General features: G+C 40.0%; 1 protein-coding gene across 3 annotated transcripts in view; it reads left to right on the forward strand.

Annotated features, from left to right (window-relative positions):
- The window catches only part of PITPNB (phosphatidylinositol transfer protein beta), a 76,260-nt gene that overhangs the window by 46,664 nt on the left and 13,392 nt on the right, over positions 1-16,204 (forward strand). For all 3 annotated transcript variants that reach the window (XM_008049383.1, XM_008049384.1, XM_021708202.1), the window contains one exon: positions 5,562-5,639. In XM_008049383.1, coding sequence (XP_008047574.1) covers positions 5,562-5,639 — 78 coding nt within the window. The remainder of the gene's footprint in view (positions 1-5,561; positions 5,640-16,204) is intronic.

Genomic DNA, 16,204 nt, shown 5'->3' on the forward strand with positions numbered 1-16,204 from the left:
TTTCATAAACAGGTGTCAGGAGTTGCTAATGCTTGTGATTTGGGCACTCTTTTACTTAGTTTACACTTAGCCTCACCTGTTCTAACCCATGCATGGTTCTGTCAGCAGTTTCTGGTGTCTGGAGCTCATGTCAGTTTTCCTACAAGCTGTCAAGAAATTTCTCCCAACCTGCCCCCCACCTCCTCCTCAATTCTCCATTCATAATCATGAGTTAAATCTGGGCTCAAGGACATTAGGATGACTCAGGACAGATTTTGTGCTTGCATTTTAGGGGACAGCCACTACACTCAAAGATTCATAAAACTAATATTCTTTGTCCTCAAAATAATCTGGTTTCTATTGAGATCTGTAGTGAGTAACAGATGTACACCCAAGAGGTAGCACAACTTTTGTATTCCAGTGACAGAAACCAGTTATTTATAAGAATTTAATGAATGTATTCTGTGACTCCAGCGTGGAGACTCAGTAATCCATTTATTTACCATATTTTATTTTGTTCTCCAAAGGGTGTCTTGACTTTCACTTGCCTTTTTTTTTTACTTAAATAAGAGTTTTCAATTAAATAGAGTTGTATTACACTAATCCAAATATACCTTATGCTGATTGATACCATTGTATTTTTCTGTTGTTCAGGCACCATTATTGGTAGCGCAAGTAGTGTCTAGGGACATTACACCTAACTTGATAATGATGGTTTTACTAAGCCCTTATCCTGGCCAGGCCTCTGGGCATTTTACAGATAATTAAAATTGAATCATAAAAAATTTTAAACACAATGCACCTTAGCAATAAGATTTTTCTACTTTTAAACATGATTTTAAAGCCCATTTAAAAAATGCATTTCCTTGGCCTAGTGAATTTGCTTCCTTTTTTTCCCAAGGATTACAGAAAGTGCATAGCAAATTCAGCCTTCAGAATACCCAGGAGCTGAAGACTCAAGTAGGCTACAGCTGTCTTCACCCACAGTATTCTAAAAGAACTAATGAGATGAGAAGTCTGCAGCTGGTGGCAAGCACAATAAACCATGAGCCAAGGGCTTCTCTTCATCAGAGCCTCCCCTTTCCCCATGGGATCCCAAAGGAGACAGAATACTAACAAAGCCAGCAGGCTGTCTCATTCCACACTATTGCTCATTTGCAGCTATAATTGGTAGCTGAGGTTGCATTCTGTATGCTGAAACTGTCATACATGAAGGAATATATTTGTTCATTGTGATACGGATATAAATCGGCCAGTTTTCAAATACAGAAAGACCAAGCTAGATACCCAACAATAAAATTGTAGCAAAGAGACTGTTCAAAGAATTAACTGTGTTGTAGAGATAGAAAACTATGGTTGTTAAAACTACAGCTGCTTCTTGCTTTTTAATATCTTGCCACTTAATTCAACTGATTAAACATTTACATATTCTATGTATTCAAACTAACATAAAACACAAAAATTCCTAGGTTTTGACAAGATGCATTATTCTCATCTGTCATGGTTAAAGTACTATTGTTAATAACTGAGTTTTGATACGTTTTCAGTGTAATGTTTTTTGTGTTTACTGCTTTGTATTCAAGAGGAAAAAGCAGAGAGGGGAAGGCTTAGTTTCATATATACATATATGTGTATAAATCTTTCATATTATATATTTTGTATATATATTCTACATATATGATATCCTATATACACACATGTCTCACGGGAAATTCACTTAGATACCTCTGGTGCTGCAACTTCTTGGTGTTGTAAAATGTGTTTTGATTATCTGGCATTTGTTGATACTTTTTTCCATTTTCTTGTGTGGCGTACCAGAGTGAGCCCAGGACAGAGGCTAAGGAGGCTTGAGTTGAAATGCTAGGGTATGTGAACCATGCCATCTCCTTATCTGACTGTGGTGTCTCCATCTGTGAAATGAGGGCCTGGGCACTCTTTAAGGTTCAGTTCACCTCTGTGGTTCTGTGTATTTGTAGCTTAGAAAAGTGAGACACTAGCACCAATAATGAAGGCTCAGAAATATGCTTTTTGGAACGATATATCAGTTAGGGCCAGAGTGGAGAAGTTTTGAAGTATTGTTGCTTTTTCTCTAGTTAATTATCTATGTCAAATAGGCATTGAAAATCCCTGAAGTTGTCAGCCTGGTATGGAGCTGGGCTTAGGAAGGAGGAGAGATATTGTCATAGGAGTCCATCTGATCCATCCACTCACATTGTCACCTTCACTGGTGCCATAACCATTTTCAGCCTGTCCTCTGGGGCGAGTCACCTCCTTGATTGACTTAACCCTACATGAGAATAAGTTATGCTGGTTTATGTACTGCCCTTGTTGTGTACCGTCATCGGTTTTATTCCTAATTTAGCCTACTGATACTTGCGCATCCTTTATCTTGCAGATTTTTTTTTCTCTTGGAGCAGTTCTGCAGTCTCTATATCATGAGTTCTAAGGTTCCGTTCTCCTTTTTTCCCTTCATTTTAATATATCCAAAATTAGGATTTGTCTTCCACTTATCGTATGTTTTATCTGCTGAGTGCTTTCCCTTCTTTAATGGTGCAAAAAATAACAGCATCCTGTAATCTTATGACCTTTTTAATTCAGGAAATGTGGTATTTACTCTTCGGCTCATCTGGACTCCCTGATACCTCAGACTCTAAAAAACCAAGCAAACATAAAAACAAAAACTCTGGAGCATCATGCCCTTGATGATGCCACACCCTAGTCAGTAGCAAGTAAAAAGGGAGGGGAAAGAAGTTTGCCCTGAAATCGAATAAACTGGTAGATACTCGCCATGTTTCCAGGCATTATGCTGATACCTAAAATTTAATCATTAAAATATTTTAAACATAATATACCTTAGCAATAATATTTTTCTACTTTAAACATTTTAAAATTCATTTTACAATTGCATTTCCTTGACCAGTTTTGTTTGGTTTCTATTCTGACTATAATCACCCCCATTCTCTGTTGGCAGTTAAAATGTACTTCTTGGATTTGGGGTTACTCTTCTTTGTTTACCTCTCCTCTCAGCTAGGCTGAATTTTTAGGAGAGAACTGTGTGTTGGTTCTCCTTACCCCTCTGCCTCTGTGGATGCCCCTTAAATCTTGTGTGCTACCTTCTCTATGGTGACTGTTTAATGAGTAGATTCTGATTGAGGGAAACAATGCTGAAAGTGGGTGTTTGATAGGATATTTTCACTTTTGGAGAAAAGCGGGTTTGCCTTTGGGCTTTACTTCTAAGCCTCTCATCTGGAAGAAAATGTTTTATGGAGTTACAGGTTTATCTATGTTGGCAGAGTAGCTTATTTCTCATTTTGAACCCAGGCCTTAAGACCACCTACCTATACATTTGGTTTTTAGTCAGTCAGAAGTAGTTAATTTTTAGGGTGTGGTTCAAAGTTGGGATTTAAGAATTCACCCTGGCTGACAGGAATTGAGCTTTCTGCTGGTGTGGCCGGACACATGATAGAACTTCGCTTGTCCGGGTCTCGCAGAAGGCGTATCCCAGCTCTCGGTTCCTGGGTCGTGCTGATGCCTGTGGTTGTACCACATGCATATGTTAAAGCATGTGGACCCCACATAGCCCACTAAGTTTGCTTTTTATTTATAGTAGCCCAGCATCGGGCCTTTTCATAGCTTCTTAGGCACCCTTTAGAGGATTCAAGTACAGGGTCACATATGTACCCAGTTTTCTTCTATCTTCTCCCTGAACCCCGTATCTTTCTTCATGTAACGAATTTGTAACTTTCTCTTTGGGAATTACATGCCGTATGCATTAACCAGGTACCTGTTGAGTCTTGAGTGGCTGCTGCTTCACATGTTTCCTTTGGTTTGTGGAAAGTTTGTATTATGCTTTCGAGCATGTTCAAATTTTGCTTTGTGCTTGTACTGCCCTTAACTCCAGAGCAGTGATTTTTTTTTTTTTTATCCAGGGTTTCGTATCTGATTTGTCTGGGCGTTTTTCCCAAAGAATTCTGTGAAGGACCCCCAGGGGCAGAAAGTCTGCTTGAGAAGTTGAAGGGGCACATACATGTTCTCTCCTTCTCCCTCTCCCTTTCTTTCCCCACTCTCTCTCTCTCCCTCCACCCTTCCTCCCTCCAGTATTTTGTTTTATTATTTTTCCTTATTTATTTATTTTTGAGGCAAGGTCTCACTCTCTTCCTCAGCCTGGAGTGCAGTGGTGCAATCCCAGCTCACTGCAGCCTCGGCCTCCTGAGTTCAGGCAGTCCTTCTGCCTCAGCCTCCAGAGTAACTGGGTCTACAGGCACAAGGCACCATGCTTGGCTAATTTTTGTGTTTTGTTGTTGTTGTTGTTTTTTATAGAGCCAAAATCTTACTATGCTGCCCAGGTTTGTCCTGAATTCTTGGGCACAAGCAATTCTCCCGACTTGGCCTCTCAAAGTGTTGGGATTACAGGCGTGAGCCACCACCCCCAGCCCTTTTTTGCAACATTTTAAACTGACCAGCCGATCTCTGCTCAGCTACCATTGCAACTCTCTCTTATGTTTTTAAAACCTGGACTTTAGCTTTTCAAAAGTAATTTGGTTTAATCTGTAGATTGTATTACATATGTATGTGTGCAGTTGCAATGAATTTTTTTTTGTTTTTGCTTTGAGTTGTAGTCTCACTCTGTCGCCCAGACTGGAGTGCAGTGGCCGCTCCCGGCCACCACAGCCTCGACCTGCTGGGCTCCGGCGATCCTTCCACCTCAGCCTTCCGAGTAGCCGGAATTACAGGCGCGCACTACCACGCCCGGCTAAATTTTTGATTTATTATAGAGATGAGGTCTCGTCTACAAAGCAGATAGGTTTTAAAAGATTTACTGTTTACATTTCCCCCATTTTGTCAGAAAGAGGATGTTAAGGGAAACATAATTTACACACGTTAGAACTTTGAATAAAACCTAAACTCTAGAGTCTTTCTCCTATAATATGTAACCAAGGCAGTCTTATGATGCCCCTCCCTTGCTTCCTTTGACAGTGAGGTTCTGATATGAGTACACTCCCTCGTCCATGAGTAAGCCAAAGTTTGTGTACCCCTTGGCTCTCTGTGGACAGGGAAACCCCTGGAGAGGCTGGTCAGGAAATTGAGGTAACTACCACAGACCCAACTCTGGAAGAGATTGAGGGAATGCCTCAGAACCAGTAGTTCTAATTTGTGTTCTCAGTCACAGTAGTTGCTCTTTAGGAGGTGTTAAGAGTCCAGTGTCATTATCCAAAGGTGGTGTCAAAATGAGATGGATATGTTTTATCCTTATATCAAAATGCTGAAACTATTGAAAAATGTTGAGAGATCTGTTCTTGGCAATAGTGTCCTGTCCAGTAACCAGTAATAATGGATTGCTAGTCAAGACTTTGATCGGTTCTTATTATGTAGTCGTTTTGCCTAAGGTAAAAGTTTAAAGCAGAGGAAACCAAACTGAAAACTTAATGTCGTATGGAAGCATTTTCCTAGTTTTATGCAAAAGTACAGTAAGTCTAATTGGTTTCTGTTATATGTTTTGGTAGCTGCAAAGAGCTGTTCTGGCAAGGTTAAAAATATTCTCTGGTTTTCTTCTCTGCTTCTGACTTTGTTTTGCTTTGCAGGACTACAAAGCTGATGAAGACCCTGCATTATTCCAGTCAGTCAAGACCAAGAGAGGCCCCTTGGGACCCAACTGGAAGGTACTGGATGCTGACCTTTCTGACAGGCAGAGTCTTGGCTACAGAACACTTGACAGGTCTTGAGTCTTGAAAAGCTGGTGACGTTTAAGTGAAAAGTAGAAATGGCACAAAAATAGTTTTATTTGCGATAAGGACTTACAGCCAGTTGCAGTTGGCCAGCAATTCTGTGCAGCATTAACAAACAGAACAGAGCCAGACTGTCACTTTCAGCATAATACTATTCTGATAACTCTTAAAAGAGACAAGTGATTTAGTCTTTGGGGATTGTAGTGTTCTCTTTTGAGACTTGAAACAGTATAAAAATCCATGTTAAATGAAGGTTTATAGTTTAAGTTTTGTCTTAGTAAAAACTGAGCAAGTTCCCTTTGCCCAGGCTCATGTTCTGGTCTGTTAATAGTTATATTTTTGGAAAACAGGACACAAGAGAACAATTTTTGTGGCAAGTAGTTGTTTTTGAATAAAGAGGACACCTTTATTCATGGGAGTGAGAAGAATAATGTCAGGGTCATATTTTAAATTGTTGTAGAAATAGAATGCATTTTAAAGACATTCACTAAACTAAATTACAGATGCTTAAAGAAGGCTTAATGTGTTGATGGCAAGTTATTATAGCTAATATGACAGGGGAAGAGGAACATAAAAACCTAAACATGCCCAGAGCAGGTTTTCTACCCACAGGGTTTTACTTGGTGACCAATCTGTCTGTGCTACTGAAGCCAGTCACAGGTCATTGATAAATGGTGTCTAGGTACTGGTTGTTGCCTGCACACAGAGGATGACTGTAGCAACCCCACAGGTAACTCATTGAGTGGTTCTCCATGGATGTCAGACTGTTTTGTGGAGTCTTACACATGAGCTAAAAGGAAGAATGAGCCTAATTCTGCTTTATAAGAAATTATTCATAATTATTTTATTTTCACATTTGTTACCTGGGTAGAGTTCATTTCAAAATTCTCCAATTTAATAGCCATGACTGGAAACTTTTAATACCCAGAAAATGATATATGTCACTTATAAATTAAGGAGCAAATTCAGCATGCGTGATCTGAATTTGCTCTAATGGATTTAAAAAAACACGTCTCCACCCTTTTCTAGATTTCTAGATGCAGACTTTAGAACTCCCCCTGAGTCAGAGGAGAAGTCTTTCTCCTCTGAGCTTTCATACTGGCTTTCTAAGCAGGAGCACTGTGCTAGAGCACCAGACAGTGGCTACCTTAGGGTGCTCTGAGTTTAGAGGAACATTGTGCTCCAGTGAGTACTAGCTGTAGCTGGCAATACTTTTATAGGGAATAAAGGAGCATGAGGCTGAGTCCCAGAGGTGGATTGAGTATTGAATTTTCTTCAAGTATAAACATGAAAAGGCATGCTACATTACATGGTAGGGCCATTATGTTTGGGGTCATATATTTTCTGTAGGAACTCCTAACTGATTTTCTAATAGACAGCAAAAGTAGTTTGATGCTGACTTTTACCTGACTTCTAACTTTTTAGACACTTGCTATATATACATTTATAATTTTTTACCTTTTAAAAAATGTTTTCCTTTTTTACTGACTTTGCTTTATCTTTTATTGTTGACTAATTATTATTTAAAATTCAAGAATAGGTTTAGTTTTTAGAAATAATATGAATTTCACATTTTTGCAGGTTGCAGAATAGCAGTTCCCCTCTTTCCCCCATTTCTTTTTCTGTGTTAAACAATAACTTATGTTGGTAGAATGCTGGCTAAACATGATACCTTTTTTTTTGAGTTGGAGTCTTACTCTCGCCCAGACTGGAGTACAGTGACCGCTCCCGGCCTCCACAGCCTTGACCTGCTAGGCTCCGGCGATCCTTCCACCTCAGCCTTCCAAGTAGCTGGAACTACAGGAGCACACCACCACACCCGGCTAATTTTTTAAAATTTATTGTGGAGATGAGGTCTTGCCAATTGCCCAGGCGGGTCTCGAACCTGCGGGCTCAGGCAATCCACTCACCTCAGCCTCCCAAAGTGCAGATTACAGGCTGAGCCACTGAGCCCGGCTACATGATACCTTTTAAGGCACTTGCCTGTTGGTGGTTCTTTTAGCCAAATGATGGTGGATGTACCTACTCTTGAAAAGTAACTCTTGAGTTGCTGCTTAACTGAATTTCTGTGAACTACCATGATTTCAGAAATAACTAGTGTAGTCAAGAATAACTAATTAAATCATCTGCTTGCTGCTATGAAAGGAAATAGAGGATAAGAAGGTAGCTGATAAACTGCATACAGTAAAGTAGGAACCTGTGGGCCGGGTCTTGTTGGCATCTTCTGTGAATGTGTTCTGCAGGCCCTCTGTCAGCAACAGCCCTTATCATGGCACTCAGGGCAGCACTGGGAGTGGATGATGGTTGGAAATATCTGTACTCCTGAAATATGAGAAACTAATAGAGGATAGATACGTGGTACTTATGGTGAAAAGGAAGAAGAAATCTAATTCTAGACCCCCTTGCCCAGGATCGTCTGGAAGAATGCTCTTATGTAAGTGTTACTTGGTCATTCCACAGCCTCTCTTTCATAAGGGCTGCTGTGAGCCATCCCACCTTAGCAGTGCAGATTCCTAAGCATATTCAAAGCTAAGTGCAAATCCCATCATCTCCTTGAAATTTTTCCTTATTTATGCTATCGTGGTATTTTCTTTCTGAATTATTGAAGAATATTGCCTGTCTGTGCAGACTTGTTAGGGGGATTAGAAACTTTTCCTTGGTGCCAGGTACTTTTCCTTTGAACCAGGTCATATTTAATTTTCACAACCTCCTGTGGTATACAAACAAGTGCTTCATTTTATAGGTGAGAAACTTAGCCAGAGAAGCACGTGTATGAGTTGTAGGAGAAACAGCACGATGTCTGCCATTTTTGTAGCACCTGATTCAATGCTAGTCACAGAGACATACTCCCAGATCACCCATCTGTCCCTTTTATGCCCTGTCGCTTCATGGCAGTTATGTGGCTCTGTATTCTTGGTATTTGCCGGAATTTGATAATTTCTATTGCACCTGTGGTATATTTCCATTGGTTAGGGGATCTGTGGGTGACATTTAAAAGCCACTGTGAATCTAAACAAATTGTAATTAAATAACTTAAACCTAACTCTTAGCCTTGGTTTCCACATCTCTAAAGTGGGAATTGTATTGGTAACTACCTCAGAAGGTTGTTAATGAGAACTCAATGGAATATAAGGTTAAACTCCCTGCACAAGAGGAAATGCATAATGTATATTAGCCCTTATCAGTGTCACCATGCTTTTGTCTTTAAAAATAAAAAGAATTTTAAGCCTTCATTATTTCTTGGGGTTGATGAAATCTGTGAATTGCTACCCTGTTTATAACCAATTATTCCTTCTCTCTGTCTGGTTTCCAGGGTTGGCCTTCGTGCTACTATCTGGGAATTGTTAAACACATCCTGGTTCACCTGTCCCTACTACATAGCTGCATGTGTTTAATGAGTGCTTGACTTGGGTCAGCCATAAAGCAGAGGGTCACATAGTTTAGAGAACATTCACTAGGAGGGGATGATAGGATTGCTAAGGAATACATTTTCATGTTTTCCACATTTCTAAAGAGTACAGACCATTTTTTTTTAGCCTATGTTACGATACATAGCTTTTATTTTTAGAAAACCAGAAACCCACAGAGATGCAAGCCTTGTTCATTTTTCCTCTGAAGAAAGAATTTTTAAAATCCGAGCACATGAATTATATTTTGTTAGAGTTCAACATTTGATTAAGTGACTGTGCTCATAGTAATGGGAGAGCAATTTATAACTTGATTACGGCTTTTGCTTCAAGGCAGAGTTGTATGTTTCTGGTGGATGTAAATGTGTTGCTTCTCTATAGCATGGGTACATGTATGTGTGCTCATGTTTTCATTTGTTTTATGCTTTGGCGATTGTGTGTGTATTGTGACATTGGCATGACTACCTATTCTGATGTTTTATCAGAAACATTGTACAAGTGGATTCCTTTTAGCTTTCTAGTTCGCCTTCTCTGATTTAGTCAAAGAATTGTCATTTTTGAAACACTATCTTTGAAGATTATAGATATGGCAAGGCCTCATTTCATTTGGCAAGGCCTCATTTCATTTCTCATTTCAGTTAAGCCATATACCTCATGAAGACTTAAGCTTCTGTGTTTACAAATATGTGGTAGTTAATAATTAGACCTCTAAGGGTCTTTATAGGAGCCTTTCCAAGGCATCTGTCTCTTACAGTGCTTGGCATGTCTTGGAATTCTCAGCTGGTGCTCTAACACTGGCATGTGTAAGGGGATCAGGTCAAATAAAGAAGTTGATCCAGAAATTATGGTGGTTTAAATATTATATGTGTGCTTTTCCTAAACATAAAGGCAAGCCCATCTGTCTTCTGTGTTAGTTAACTCTAGACTGAGCAAATGCTCCAGCATTTGGAACTTGGCCTTTCTACTTGTCATACTGTTTACCTGCTCATTCAGCTTCAGACCCATTCTAGAATAGCTGTAGTGGCAATTCTGCATCCTCTGTGCTAGTTGATGGCAGCCATTTTTGTGGGTTACAGATAAGATGCTGATTTGTTATACTACTAATTTGCCATACTACCAAGATTCCTTTCCCTTTCTGCTCCACAACTGTGAAAAGATGGTGGTAGCCTTGGTGTCAGTGGCCTAAGATAAAAAAAAAAACTGCAGGAACCTTTTGGACAGGGATAGGAAGACTAGAAGTGGGTGGTTAGGGAAAAGTTGAGATTCAAGTGTGGAAATCTCTTTGGAGACAGAGACTGGCAGGAAAGCCACCCAGGAACTCCTCAGGTGGCTAGTGAGCTGTGTCCTTTACTTGGTAGCCACCCTAGTGGAAAGACTGAGCATGCTCTTCCTACTTCTTAGTCTAGACATGTCTGTGAGGCCCAGGAAGGATATGAAGGCATTTGAAAATATGCTTCCTCCCTGTAATCTCACATTTGAAATTCCATAGTGGTGGCATAAAGAGGCTTACTAGTTTCTGGTGAGACCACATTTTGGATTATGTGTAAAAGCAAACCTTCAATCCATGGCAACTACTTTGGTGACTAGGTTTTTAATTCAACTTTTAAAATAAGTATTTAGCACATAATATATACTAATTATACTGACTCCTACAGAGGATATCAAAAAAGCCATTCCATGTCTGCTGGAAGCTAAGTGTTCCAGAGTGAGACCTGATTAGTTCCTGCCCTTTCTTGGCTACTGAAGAAGGCCTCTTCTCAGGCAGAGCCGAAGAACTCAGCCTTGGATGAACTGATGTCTTTTTTTCAGGTTTGAGAAGTGATCTGGCTGTGTGGGCTTCTTGCAGAGCTTTTCCCAGCCATTTCAGGAACAAAGTTTTCTTCATGAGTTTCTTTTGAAGGTGATTTCAGGGTTTCGTGTCACTCCTAGAGCGATCAGACACTTGCATGAAGCACATGTCACAGTCCTATTTAGTAAATGAATGAGCCACACAAAAAAGTAAGTCAGGAGGAACATGGACAATGTGACTGATAATCCTCTCACAGGCAGTGAGCTTTTCTGGCTGAATTTAATTTTGCCTATTTTTGTGAAATGAGTTTAGCTTGCGATTAGTTCAATGTTTTGAACTTTATCTCACAGTTACTTCTTCCATTTAACATATCCCATGTGTCCAAGCAGATGGGAATCTCCCTCGTCTGAATGCCACCAGAGTCTTGTCAATGACCTTCTCATGGCACTTGGTGTGTCTCAGGTCAGGGCGATGGTTTGGGTTCCCTCTGCACTCCTTCCCCCACCTCCTGTTGCTCACATTGAATTTTAAGGCTCTGTCTCTTACTGACTTACATTGATGTGTGTGGGTGCCAAGCATGGAGGTTTGCTCATAGTAGGTGCTTAGTAAGTATTTGCAGCCAGGCTCGGTGGCTCAGCCTGTAATCCCATGCCTTTGGGAGGCTGAGGTGAGTGGCTTGCCTGAGCCTGCGGGTTTGAGACCCGCCTGGACAACTTGGCGAGACCTCATCTCTACACTAAATCAAAAAATCAGCCGGGCATGGTAGTACATGCCTATAATTCCAGCTACTTAGAAGGCTGAGGCGGAAGGATTGCCAGAGCCCAGCAGGTCGAGGCTGTGGTGGCCGGGAGTGGCCACTGCACTCCAGTCTGGGTGAGAGAGAGGCTCCAACTCAAAAAAAAAAAAAAGTATTTGCTGGACTTAACTGTCTTAAAAATCAATTGAATGTTGGACTTCCTGTGTACTTACAGAAGTATGATATCCCAATATAGGTCTGTCCAAGTGGCTGCCAAGGTAAATGACTACCTAAATAAAGTTGGAGAGAATGGCTGTGAGTTGAGGAATAGGGTTTGCTTGAAATTTCAGCACACACTTCACATATATTCTGTAATCTTGTGTTGATATTTACTGATGCATACACACTGGCAGCAGCCCCAGCAGCACATTTATTTTTAACCGTCTTAGTGAAATCTGGATTGGAAACTTATATCCTAAAATCAGCAACTGAAATTGAGCATGCAGATTGCCTGAAATTGAAAAATTAAAATATGAGGAGAGTGTGAGTCTTACAGAAATTGCTGTGTATCTTTGCAAAGTATTAACTCTGGTTCATTGTAACATATACCAATTCTATCTTCATTCCAGTACTTTTTTTTGAGTCGAGGTCTCTGTCACCCAGGCAGTGGCATGATCACAGCTTATTGCAGCTTGCACTTACTGGACTCACGGGATCCTTCTGCCTTAGCCTCCCAAGTAGCTGGAACGATAGGCACTTGCTGTCAAATCTCGCTGATTTTTTTTTTTTTTTTTTTTTTTTTTGAGTTGGAGTCTCACTCTGTCGCCCAGACTGGAGTGCAGTGGCCACTCCTGGCCACTACAGCCTCGACCTGCTGGGCTCCAGCAATCCTTCCACTTCAGCCTTCCGAGTAGCTGGAACTACAGGCTGCGCTACCATGCCTGGCTGATTTTTTTATTTATTGTAGAGATGAGGTCTCGCCAAGTTCCAGGTGGGTCTCGAACCCGTGGGCTCAGGCAATCTACTCACCTCAGCCTCCCAAAGCCCGGGATTACAGGCTGAGCCACCAAGCCCAGCTTCACTGATTTTTTTATAAAAACGAGGTCATACTATGTTTTTCACCCCGATCTCTAACCCCTGGGCTCAGGCAGTCCTCTTTTCTCAGCCTTCCAAAGTGCTGGGATTACAGGCATGAACCACCATGCCTGGCCTCCAACACAGTTTTTTGTTTTTTTGAATTGGAGTCTCACTCTGTCGCCCAGGCTAGAGTGCAGTGGGACGCTCACAGCCACCGCAACCTCGACCTGCTAGGTACTCAGGTCATCCTTCGGCCTCAGCCTTCCAAGTAGCTAGAACTACAGGCAGGTGCCACCACGCCTGGCTAGTTTTTGATTTATTGTAGAGATGAGGTCTCTCCAAGTTGCCCAGGCTGGTCTCGAACCTGTGGGCTCAGACAATCCTCTCACTTAGCCTCTCTAAATGCTAGGATTATAGGCATGAGCCACTGCACCCAGCCTACACATTTTTAAATAGGAAAAAGTATATATAAAGTTGACACGTCTCAGGAGACTATGAGAGGACTGCGCTTTTACAAAATAAGTTTCCAGAATGTCTTCGGATTCCTTTTGAAATTTTTAATTCTCTTTTACGTTTGTGTATGTTTGTTTGTCACAGATTCTTGAAACTAGTTCTTGTGGATAGCATGGACTGATTGCTCCCCTTTCCCGCTAAACACACTGAGTTTTATTTAGTTATGTTGTGTGGCTCCAGTGTACATTACTCCCCTTTAGACCTAGTCCACATACCTTAGAGTAACCTGATATGTGTTGTTAAATTGAAAACATGATTTGAGTTTGGAAGTTTCATTTATAGTTAGAAACATGAAATGTAAGGAATTCAGTGAATATACAAACTATTAAATAGAGTTTTGGAAACATTTCACAACTGACTAGTGCTTGCTGTGTTACAGATGAAGTTTAAATTATGTAGCAGTGAGTCATAATTTGAGATTCTTCCATTAGCTCATGACTCTTATCTTATAGAACTTCTGATTATTCTTTTGTAACCGGTCAGCCTATACCTTCTTTTTAAAATTATCCTTTAAAATGTTCATATTTAGCCGGGCTCGGTGGCTCAGCCTGTAATCCCGCAATTTGGGAGGCCGAGGTGAGTGGATTGCCTGATCCCGCGGGTTCAAGACCTGCCTGGGCAACTTGGCGAGACCTCATCTCTACAATAAATCAAAAAAAATTAGCTGGGCGTGGTAGCACACGCCTGTAGTTCAAGCTACTTGGAAGGCTGAGGTGGAAGGATCGCCAGAGCCCAGCAGGTCCAGGCTGTGGTGGCCGGGAGCAGCCACTGTTCTCTGGTCTGGGTGACAGAGTGAGACTCCGACTCAAAAAAAAAAAAAAAAAAAGTTCATGTTTTAATCTATATGAAACTCATTTATCAACTAGATAATTTTATTTACTCTTAGGTTAGGAAAGAGTTCATCTTAACTGTTTTGTCTTAGGAGTGTTAGGTTCGAGCTGTACTGGAGTGGTGTGTTAAAGATCTTAATTCATATTTTGGTTATATTTGCCTTGGGCTTATATTTTAACCAATGAAAGGATCCAAAAACATTTGTATTAATATCTTTAAGTCGCCGGGCTCGGTGGCTCAGCCTGTAATCCTGCGCCTTTGGGAGGCTGAGGTGAGTGGATTGCCTGAGCCTGTGCGTTCGAGACCCACCTGGGCAGCGAGACCTCATCTCTACAATAAATTAAAAAATCAGCCAGGCATGGTAGCACATGCCTGTATTTCCGGTTACTTGGAAGGCTGAGGTGGAAGGATCACCGGAGCCCAGCAGGTCAAGGCTGCGGTGGCCAGGAGTGGCCACTGCACTCCAGTCTGGGCGACAGAGTGAGACTCCAACTCAAAAAAAAAAAAAAAAATCTTTTAAGTCCAAATAGAAAGCTTTGCCTCCTCCCAAGCTGTAAGCCTCCTGAGGGCTAGACCGAGAAACTGGGTCTTAGATCATTGCTCTTGGTATGCAGTCCCAAGTATTTGTCCCATTGAGGTTTTTCACATTTTGAAGGTTTCACATACCTTCACAAGAAATCTTTCTGATACCTCTGAAGAGTTAGTCATATTTTATTGTGGATGTGTGCTTTGCGATTGCTGTTAGGAAAAATTAAATACGGGCTAGACTAAAGTTATATATTAAATGTCTTAATCCAGCTTTTAGCTTGATTTAGTTGAGCTTTAAGTTCATTAAACATCAAAAACAAAAGAAGCAGAAAAACGTTGATTATTTATAGTCAAAGAAGAAGGAAAGTTAGAAATAGTACCTAGATGATTTAGGGCAAAGTAAACTTTTGTTCTAAAATACTCATTTGAGGGCAAAAATTTTTCTAAATTCTTTTTTTTTTTTAGCAATTTTTTTTCAGATTATAAAATAATATATGAGTTTTGGAAATAAAGAATTGTACAGAAAGGAAAAAAAATTAGTAGTCCCACTATTTAATTACTATTATTTGGTATATTTTCTGATTCGTATAGTTTATTTTTTACAAATGTTTATATCATGCATAGATATTTATATTAATAATTATCCTTTTTCCCCCTACATTGTTAACTGTTCTTTGAAAAGATTGTTTTTAACCGCTGTTTGCATAATAGCTCATTGTTTGGGAGGCCTATGAAGTATTTTACCACTCTCCTTTAGTGGGCGTTATGGTTAATAATTAATAAGTCCTGGGTTTTAATGCTACAAATAAATCTATGGTGGTGTTATTTCCTTACCCAACAAATAGTGTACATTTCTCAAAGTGGGATTACCAGGTTAAAGGACATAGGGTCAGATATGAACAATTATAAGACTTTTTGTTTTTGTATGGTGTCATATTTCACCCCAGAGAAATTATATCAAAAAGATTCTTTTAGGTTTAATTACTGCATTTGGGCATTTTTACTATTTTCTGTTTTATCATTAAGTGTGGGAGAATTTTAAAGTCATATTCTTTAAATTAATCACTGCTTTTACAACCACAGCTCAACTTAAGAGGTGACTCACGTAAGTCATTTTGAGAATTGGATGAGACCTTAAATATCATGTATGTTAATAATAATAATTAAAGTAACAATATATATAGTTTGTGTGTTCTCAGCTTTCCTCCAAGAATATTTATGTTTAGGCAACAGGCTGTCTGCTTGCTTATTTTTTAGTTGGTTTACATGTTTTTCTGCCCCAAGAAGTTTTTTTCTTGTTTTTTTGTACTAATTACTTGTAAATTGGACAGAAAACAAAAGCAGATTGAAATTGAATATACATTTTAGATCTGGGAGATAGACCAGTGTTGATTTGTCAATTACCAGCATTAACTTAATTGATTTGAGTAGCTTGCCAGAGTCACTAGAAAGAATATGAGAAGCAACTGTGGTTAATTGTTGAAATCGTGTGAGCTCTTCCCTTGGAGCCCAGGTCTGGTCTATCATGTTTGTATTACATTTAACTTATGCCTTTAATAAGAACCGTGTTTCAACCTGCTGTTTTTACCAAGTTGTTGGAGAATTCTGAAGAGTCAGT

Source organism: Carlito syrichta, unplaced genomic scaffold (assembly GCF_000164805.1).
Source record: "Carlito syrichta isolate Samal-C Ts95f unplaced genomic scaffold, Tarsius_syrichta-2.0.1 Scaffold135122, whole genome shotgun sequence".
Classification (NCBI taxonomy): Eukaryota; Metazoa; Chordata; class Mammalia; order Primates; family Tarsiidae; genus Carlito; species Carlito syrichta.